General features: G+C 36.0%; 1 protein-coding gene across 1 annotated transcript; it reads right to left on the bottom strand.

Annotated features, from left to right (window-relative positions):
* Positions 1-635: 635 nt before the first annotated feature.
* Positions 636-8,768, bottom strand: LOC103468884 (adhesion G protein-coupled receptor E5-like). The gene is made up of 20 exons (XM_081610087.1): positions 8,210-8,768; positions 7,474-7,613; positions 6,400-6,477; positions 6,008-6,154; positions 5,768-5,920; positions 5,502-5,648; positions 5,254-5,376; positions 5,088-5,131; positions 4,845-4,949; positions 4,552-4,705; positions 4,261-4,383; positions 3,991-4,181; positions 3,416-3,580; positions 3,104-3,298; positions 2,657-2,874; positions 2,481-2,541; positions 2,302-2,393; positions 2,060-2,225; positions 1,929-1,991; positions 636-1,625 (listed from the first exon to the last, which is right to left on the bottom strand). The coding sequence occupies exons 2-20, from the start codon at positions 7,538-7,540 to the stop codon at positions 1,563-1,565; spliced, it is 2,355 nt and encodes a 784-aa protein (XP_081466213.1). The 5' UTR covers positions 7,541-7,613; positions 8,210-8,768; the 3' UTR covers positions 636-1,562.
* Between the last annotated feature and the right edge of the window lie 952 nt (positions 8,769-9,720).

Genomic DNA, 9,720 nt, shown 5'->3' with positions numbered 1-9,720 from the left:
ACAGCCTCCTGACTATGATGATGACACATATATGGCTTCAGCCCAAGATTGCTTCTGACTCTGACAATGCTGCTACAAATAAGCTACATAAAAAAAACAAGAAGCAAAATATGTACTAATCTTTTGGTCAACATGGTGGCAATTCTCCATTTCTTACAGAAAAAAAAGTATAACATGCCAATAGCTTATCTAATCGCAAGATGTTGCATGACAGCTGCATGTTATCACACCTAACTATGGTTAAACCTGACCGATCTTTGCAAACTGATCTTGTGGATTAGCTGCAGTGAAAATGTTGATTTGATAAAGTTTGAAAAATGAAGATAGCTGGTGTGATATAAGTTGTGTTGCATAAAGGACCCATTCAGTCAAACCCAAAGAGTATTAAGAACAAACTGAAGAGAAACAAGAAACGCTCTGTGATACATATTGACTACATGTGGTCACACAGTGAAACGTGTGAAGAGTTTCAAGAGACAGTCAGACCCCATTAATACTTTTGAACTTTAGCTTGTTTTGTTTGGTGTGCTGCTTTGAGAGCCATTTTAGATAAGGCTCAGTACTGATACTTCCCTGACACACTATTTGGATCTTTTTGTCGCTGCTTAAGAAAAACCATACAGACAGCATTGACATTATTTTAAATCATTTTAATCATATTTGTTAATATATAAAAGCGGCAGTAACATAAGCAAAGCAAAACAACATAAACAGTATATCAGTATGTCACTAATACATTAATACAGATTTTTGTAACAAAAACAAACGAAAGCCTATAGAGCATATAACGCCTTAAAACACAAATTGTCATGGCTAATGAACTCCGCTATCCAAAAGTATTCAACAGTATATAATTTCTTTCTGTTTTGCTCCCAACCAGTCAGGATTTCTTGTAAGCCACATTTCTCCAGGGTTTCTGAAAATCTGTTAGAGTTTTAATGGGGACACAGGTTTCTTCTTCACTCCTTTTCTGCTCAGTGCCATTTTAGGTCTGTTTGACCAGCCAATGAAAACCTCAACCTCAACCTCAATGGATGAAGCACTCTTGAAATACAAAATGGAGAACTGGTTAACCAATCTACTAACAGTTAATCATAATGGTGCAACTTGTTCTCTTTTATGAACTGAATCATTAAACAAATACCAAATGCAACACAATTTGTCAGCAGCTTCACAACGAATGCTAGAGTTTGTTTATCTTAAAACATGATCAGCTACAGGGTGGTGCATGCGTCAGTCTGTTGTCAAGACATGACTTTCAGATACTGTCAGATCGGATGTACATTGGTCTTAGAGCCTCAAAGTTCTGTTTTTTTTTCCCACCCTCATCCCATTTCCTCTTTTTTTAAGAGAAGGCGTTATAACATAAGGTCATGTTTGAGTTGAACGACCGGACGTAAACAAATAAGGCGTTGCCAGAGAAGAATGACTGAGACAACTGAAAATGACTAAGAAGAAATGAGGCTTATTTTCAAAATGCCAAAATATACTTGCTTGTTTACTCTATGATGAAGTACAGAACCAATGTTAATTGTTCGAACTATCAGTCTTCTGAACTTTAGCTACAGGTTATGGGTTCTTTTCCTAATGTTAGGCTCTCCTGTGTCCATGGTTTGTCTGGATGCCTGGGAACAAAAAAAAAAAAAAGACAAGAGTGAAAATTCAGTTAATAAAAAACACAGTGTTAGTAAAAATATACTATTTTTCACTTAACAGCTCTTATTATTACTCAATAACTTAAAACCCTAAATATGTGAATGTTACTTTTCAGCGATTCCCAGATTCTGTTCCAAAATTACATGTGCACACTCTTTCTTGTTAGTTCACATAAAAACAGTGCTGTTCAAATGCACAATAAAACTACTGCTTGACCTTGCTCTACTAATGAACTAAGAACAACTACAAGTGAAGTTAAAATTACTGCCTACATGTGTTTGACTCCTTTTCCAAGCTGAACATCGAGAAAAAAAGCTTCCATACTCGTCCCTCACCTGAAATCACAACCCAAATTAGTTGAAGAAATATCACTGAATATTTGTGAGAGTGGCACATTACCAACCTGTTTTGAAAACAGACAATGCATAATAAAAAGCAAAACACCCTGAAGGCTGAAAATGGTGAACAGATAGTAGATGGAGGCATCATCTCTTTTCAGGTGGAAACTGTTGAACATCCACATGGTGCGGAGTATGCACAGCTGAGCGACCGCAGTAACAGCAAAAGCTCTGCAAAATTCAAATGATACATACATGAAGCAAAAGAATCAGCTTTTTGAAAGTTGTGGGGTCAGTTGAAACTTACTTTATTTTTTGCAAGCTGTCCAGGTCTGGGTTTAAACTCGAAAACTTCTGTGCCAACTTCCACACAGTGATAAGGAAAAGGAATGTGTTTATCTGGAAGACAACAGAGTTTTAAACAGAAATTATCTTTTTCCAGAATAGTACTGAAGTAAATACTTTTTTTTAAAAGTGAATTCTTACAATAATGGAAACAAAAGCAGGACCAATGAAACTCCAAACGTAATCCAGGTTCAACCAGCATCTAGAATACAATGAAGAGTTTATTCAGCAGATTATACACCAACATATTCTGAGCTACAGAAAAATGATTTACTGTATATGGGTAAATGTCATTTGACATAATGCCAGAAACTTACACTTTTTTAGTTCCATATCTATTAGCCTTGACCAACGCAGTGACAGCAACAATTACAGCCGGGACTCCGTAGCCCCCTGCCATCATGTAGCTGGTTTTAAAGTTGGTGTTGAAGACCAGGACCACCATCCTGAAGAGCTGGATTCCCTCCAGACACATCCAGCAGAAGGAGGCCAGGTAGAAGAAGTGCAGCATCCCTGCAACTACTGCACAGCCAACCTAATGGGAGTAGAGATGAAGCATGTGAAAAGCATGGTTTCAAAACGAGTTCAAGATATAGGAAGGAGCTAATTACTGAGGTAATAGGTTCTAACAGCATTAATACACAACAATTTAGATTGGTGAGCACTTTCAGTACCATTTTAGCTGTAGTGTGACTTAATGCTGGCTTCTCTGATGTGTTTTTAGATACTTTTTAGTAAACTCAACAAGCTGTTAGAGCATTAACCTTGTTCTGTGTCTGAGAGATGCCTGCGAGAAAGACAAGGGTTGCAATAAAGAGGCTGATGCAGAGGTGCAGGTGGATGGTTGTTCTTGGGCTTTTGATGGACCGGATCATTGAGAAGGTCAGGATGCAGAGGAACAGGCAAATTAATGAAAGCGATAGGCCTATCCAGGAGAACAGCTGCAACTCAAAAGGGCTCTGTATGGAGACAGAATGGGGAATATTTAAGGATTTAAAGACTCAAGTGGAAGAGTTGCACATTGGAGAATAAGAAATGTCATATTTTGAACAACTGTGAAGTTAAGAAAGTAGAACCTCTATGTCATTGAAGTCCATGAGCACAGTAAAGCTGCCCAGGTGGTTACAGGAACACATAGTGTATTCTGGGTTGGACTCCGCCACGCTACAGCCGCGATCAGACCATGCACCTCCTTCCTTAGAGGAATCCCAGAACACACAGGTGTGGGCGGTTTGATTTGACTGTGAAATAGATAAAGCAGCATTCAGCTACTATGCACCAGAAATCTGTAGCAAACTTCTGGTAAGCTGCAAAACAGCTGAAGCACTGAGTTCCCTTAAATCTAGTCTATAAACCCAGCTGTTTAGAGTTGGTTTTGAACCATAACAACGAAAACACTGACCAACATTTTTATTTGTAATTATGGCACTTGTCAAAATGTAATGTTTACTGGTTTTCTCAACTGTTGACGGTATCATGTCTTCTATGACTTTGCATTTTTGTGTTTTTATGATGCAAAGCACTTTGAACTGCCTTGTTGCTGAAATATGCAATACAACAATAAAATTTATAGATTGAAAATGCATTAGTATAACATTATCTTAAAAGGCGAATGATGTAGAAGAAAGAAACAAATAGGCTTTTCTCTTACCTGATCAAGATGATATAAAGTTATATTGACCGGTTCGTTCAGGTGTTTTGTGTCTGTGTTGCTGACACTGACAGTCACCACTTTGGAGTTTATCTTAAATTCCTGGCTCTTATTCTTTTTCATCTCACTCAAGAAAATATTTGCATATTTTTCCAGGTTTGAATAAATCAGCAAGAACATTGCTGTAAATCCTTCAATGACAGCACAACACAGATTTAGTGTTTGAAATGAATGTGTTTTAAATGTGTTATTTATAAACCTTGTTGTTACCCGGATAAGATGAGGGATCTCCTGCAGCTTCCTTCATCTTTATATCCACTTTAGCATGTTTAGACAACAGAGTCTTTAATCCTTGGGGTCTAGCCGACCCAGTATGTACCAGCAGCTCCAGTTCTGGTGAAAAATTCGTATTGAACACAAATTACTTGTACTAAAGTTAAAACTATCAGTTGGTTGAAACATAAACTTTAAAGAACAAGATTGATGCAATAAAAACAATAGGGAAGGAGTGTTTATATTTTTATTTAGTTTGGAAAGGAGTCACATTAATTGCTGACTCACCTGTGTGATTGATAGATCTTTTAGTTAGTGGTGTTTTAATAAAAGGTCCAATGAATCTTAGAGCTTGTTCCACCATGTCTAGAAATGTAGAGACTTTCTTGTTGTCACTGAGAGATCCAGCAGACAGGAGCTGGTCGATCACAGTGAGCAGACTCTAGAGTCAAAAAAGGAGAGATTGAAAGAAAAAAAGAAAAACGTGTTTTAAAGGTAAAACAAATAGCAAAATGAGAAAGATGTACACCATCTGATAAGGTGGGCTTCTTCTAAAAGGCTGTTTTTAAACCAATTCCTACCTTTAGAAAGACTTCTCCATTGAGATCCTTTGAATCTTTACTTCCCGAGAGCTTCAGACAACTTTCACTCAATTGCCTCAAATCATCTTGAACAATGAAAAATGTCTAACAGCAAGCAAACAAGGAATAAAAAAAAATATAAATAACAAATAAATAAATAAATAAAAATGTAAAAAAAAAATCTCAAATAAAAGGTAATTGGTCACAGATATTTCAGGAAAAACTTTCCTGCTGTGAATTTACCTCCATAAGATTGTTCACGTCCTTGAAAACACCACAGTTAAGCTCTAAGAAAATAATAAAAAAAAATAGCTTACCGTCTGAAAATCATTTTGAAACTACATTGCTTAGTGTAAACCCTAAACCTGTTTGTATTGGTCTTTTAAGAAAAACTAAAATCTATTCTTACTGGTACAACGGGCCGTTTTGTTGCCGTAGTTACTAAATCCTGCAGAGCACGCACAGTAATGGCCGCTGGCTTCATGGAGGCAGGATCCATTTCCACAAATTGTCTCATCAATCTTACATATGTCTGAAATGGACACAAATCAAGGATGAAAAAAAGAATTTGAATAGTTGATGCAGCTGAAATATTTTAAGATATGTTAAAAGGATTTTAAATGTGCAAATGTTGTCACATTATTTCATATTCATCACCTTCACATTGCTCCTCCTGCCCAGAAAAGCTAGATTTTCCAGATTTCAGTGCATAGCCAGCGTTGCAGACGCAGTAATAACTGCCTGGTGTGTTTGTACATGATGCATTAAGACCACAAACCTTTTTATCTTTACATTCATCTGTGTCTGTATGAGCAGAGGGAAGGAATGTAAAAATAATTAAGAAAAATAATTGACTCGGAGGAATCAACTGGAGTGCAAAGAAAAGCAAACTAACACGACTGTGCAGGAAGTCTCTGTGTTACCTCTGCATGTGACTTTGTCACGGCCATGAAATATTTCCACTCCAGTAGAAGAGACAAATCCATTTTTACAGCTGCAGGTGTAGTTGGACATTGTGTTTTGACAAGAGGCATTGGGTCCACAGATGTCTGGGATATCCAAACATTCATTGATATCTTTTTGAAAAAGAACAGAAAAGAACAGTTATAGGAAATGATGGATGAAATCCGATTGTTTGTCATTTCTTATTAAAGACTATTTACCTCTGCATCTGACATAGTCTAAAGCAGTAAAATTCACAGCTTTTGACTTGTAACCTTCCTTGCACTGGCAGAAGTAGCTGCCATTTGTGTTGAAACAGTTTGTATTATCTCCACATATTTCAGGGGCGTCTTTACATTCATCGATATCTTTGTCAATGAAAGAGAAATGTGAAAAGTTATTACAGCATGAACTGATGCTTGGTTTAAATACTGAAATTTATATTGATGTGAAAAAAGAACAAGAATGATAAAAACAACAATAATTTTAGTAAATAAAGAAAAAAACTGAAAATTATGAGGCATGATAAAGAACAAAGTGCTTTTTAATAGATAGCTGTACATGTGTTGCATATATGTGTCTGTCAAGAAAGTTAAGTGTTTTTTTTACATACCAACACACTTTTGGTCTTTCCCCTTGAACCCATCAGGGCAGATTTGTGTTTGGACAATGAAAGGAAAAAGGATCAAAGCTGAAAAACAAACACAAAGTGACACTCATTACTGCAGCCTGTTACATTTTGACCATGTAAATTACCACTGATTACAACAGTCATCATTACACTGAATGTATTTATTAGAGCCAAAGAGATAAAGATATCAGGATAAATTATTTATCCTGATTTTCTGAAATTGTAACACCACCTTGCCATGTTATTCAATACATAATTGTTTGGAAAACTGTACAGTATCTGTAAACATCAGCTGGTGTTAAAATTACAGAATACCATTAAAGGCTCTGACTGGGCAATGTCAGTTGTCTCCAGCTTTGTCAATAACTACTGAGTTTCAGAGCATGTAAAGAGAGAAAGAGAGTTTATTTTTAGATCAAGCTACTGGTATAACTGATAAAGCCAGTCGTAAAAATCATCCTTAATTGTTTGTGTTTTAGGTATAAACTTTTCATTCTTTGCAAATTATTATTTAATCGCTCAATCGATCAAGTTTGTGTAGCACATTTAAGCAACAAGGCAGTTCAAAGTGCCTTACATCATAAAAACACAAAAATAAATTTTTTCTCAGTCAACAACTGAGAAAAATGAAACATGTTGGTCAATGTTTCTTTTATTATGAGGGAAAGGTAACTCTAAACAGGTGGGTTTCTAGTCTAGATTTAAAGGAATTCAGTGTTTTGGCTGTTTTACTATTTTCTGTAAGCTTGTTCCAGATTTGTGGTGCATAGAAGCTGAATGCTGTTTCTCCATGTTTGGTTCTGGTACTGGGGATGCAGAGCAGACCAGAACCAGAAGACTTCAGTGGAGTGGAAAGTTGATACAACAGCAAATTGTTAATGTTTTGTGGTGCTGAGACATTCAGTGATTTATGAACTAACAAGAGTTTTAATGTATTCTCTTTATTACAAAAGGATACAGATACTTGTTATAAATCTACTGGGAGCCAGTGTACAGACTTTAGAACTGGGGTGATGTGCTCTATCCTACTGGTTTTAAAACAGGAGCTTGTCTTACCCAACAACAGGAAAGTCATTTCGGCTGTCATGGTGAAGAGGCAAGCAACGCCTTTTCTGATCAGCATTTATAACAACCTGACAATATTTTCTCTTTTGTTTGTCACAACCTTGTTGAACAGCTCAGAATTAATTTAGAACCTGTAAATAGAAAAAAAAGTGAATAGACAGACAAGGTAAAAACTTTACAGTTACTGGATAAAAAAAAATATCTATTTTATTTATTTGTTTTATTTTGCTTCTTGGTCTTGCAAGTGAATTTGCGCCACAGGAAACTGTGACATGGATTTTTGTGGTGCTGTTGAAATAACGATAAAAGTCTGATTAAGAACTTTGTTACTTAACTTTTTTGGTACCGTTAGGTAGCCATGGCTGTGACTGAATGGCACAAATACTGCTCTTGGAAAAAAATGTGTAATGCACTCCTTTTGGACACCAGTTTTATAAAAAATATGTCTGATATCACTAAACTGCACACAATAAGTGCATTTTTCACAGAAACCTACTGTCGCAATATAGTAACAGTTTCTACAAATGTGTGAAAAGATTTTTTTTAATTTATTTACATACTGTTTCTATTACTACATGTAAAACAAGAGCTACTTTGGTCTTTAGAGAATAACCAAACAATTTTAAGTGTAATAAAACATCTTTAGTGTCGATGAAAGTCCTATTTCAGTAAAATTTTTGTCTGCAGCTGCCCCATTCCCTGTTGATGTAGAGAATCACTAGCTTACCTGCAGCATCATCCTCTGCGACTCTACATGCTGAGCGTCCTGAGGAGACCAAAAGAGCATCAATATTTGAATATGCAGTGAGCTATCTTCCTTTTTCAGTCAAAAATATTTAATAATCTCCTTCGTGATCAAACTCCCTCCCACTACGCACCCTCACCCATCCCCTTTTTGTGCAGTGCAGGTCGGAAATCATGACTATCTGCTCACCATCTAATTATTTTTATCACAACTTCATCTGTCAGGGTCACTTGTAACATTCGATACATCACACTTGTTAAATGTGTTAACAGGTGTTAAAGTTTTAGATCAAAAGTCAATGAAGTAGAATCACTGTAAACCATGTAAAGTCCCAAAACATAAATGTTTATGCAAATGACTAAAGTGCAGAACTGTTAGAGTTATTTAAAGAGCACGTCTCAGGACATTAAAAAAAACAAACTGTGGAAGACAAAAATAAAATCTGTACCCATTTTAACAAATTATTTATTTGTACAGTGTACATTTGATGTGTACATCAAATATTTTGTAATTGGTTGACAACAACAGTTTTTCGTTAAACTAAGTAACAAAAAGCCTAATAGTTAGACTGCTACACAGTTTTACATGCCCCATACTACTATATTACAAAATCATCAATACGAGCTAGGTAGATTCAGTTTCTGGTTTCGTACTTGTAGTTTTAACTGTTTAATGACTGTTTTTCTAATTTGCTACAGCTCCTAGACAAATACCAGATTTGTGTGTTGAAAGTAACATAGTTAAATGATAGAGAATTTATTTGGTTTCTTTAACATTTTGTTAAATTCTTTTCTGTCTTGCACTACAATTAAAATTTTATAAGAATTAACTTCAAATCAAACAAAGAATATACAAGAATAGAACATAAAACTAAGATTTCATAAAACTCCTTAGAATAACAGTTACTCTCTTTAGTTTCGGGAAGAGCTGATGTGACGAGGGAATATTGTATTGACATCTGGCTGCCAAAAAATGAAATGAAGCAAAAAATTGAGATGAAGCAAATATGGAGGTAACATGCCCAAGGCATTCTTATAAACAAATAAATAAAAGCCAGTGTTGTCGGCTTATTTCTACTGTTGAAGGCTGTGAGAGCAAAATATAAAGTTTACCAAGGTGGGACCTGTAGACAAAGTTTGTGAAGCACTGTAAAATATTGAATCCAGGCAAAAGAGAACTGACTTTTCTAGCATCACAAGCTGCCACCACTTCTACAAGCGGATGGTTTCATGAATCTTTATGTGAAGTTGCACGATCTCAAAATAAATGGTTACCCTCTGGGTGAACTCACTACGCAGAGCTCACTGATATAGAGGGTGCTTGCAACAATATTTCACACTTTAAAAACAATGAGGTGGAGTTTGTGCTTTGTGACTTTAGGAAAATGGAGATGACAGATAGCGGGCCTACGGGGATGTGTGTGAACACACCAACAGAGAGAACTCAACAACCCACTGACACAAGGAAAGCACAAAATAAACACATTTCATTAT

The sequence above is a fragment of the Poecilia reticulata genome, chromosome 8 (assembly GCF_904066995.2).
Source record: "Poecilia reticulata chromosome 8, P_reticulata-male-v2, whole genome shotgun sequence".
Lineage (NCBI taxonomy): Eukaryota > Metazoa > Chordata > Actinopteri > Cyprinodontiformes > Poeciliidae > Poecilia > Poecilia reticulata.
Note: the sequence above shows the minus strand (reverse complement) of the source record. Positions and strands in the feature narration are given on the sequence as shown.

What these genes read in the sequence shown, in the direction of transcription:
- LOC103468884 (XM_081610087.1), bottom strand. Translation starts at nt 7,540, where the DNA reads ATGCTGATCAGAAAAGGCGTTGCTTGCCTCTTCACCATGACAGCCGAA. An exon ending in AGACTATGTCAGATGCAGAG is followed by an intron (nt 5,921 to 6,007) that starts GTAAATAGTCTT and finishes TTTTTCAAAAAG; the next exon opens with ATATCAATGAATGTTTGGAT. An exon ending in ATGGAGAAGTCTTTCTAAAG is followed by an intron (nt 4,706 to 4,844) that starts GTAGGAATTGGT and finishes TTTTGACTCTAG; the next exon opens with AGTCTGCTCACTGTGATCGA.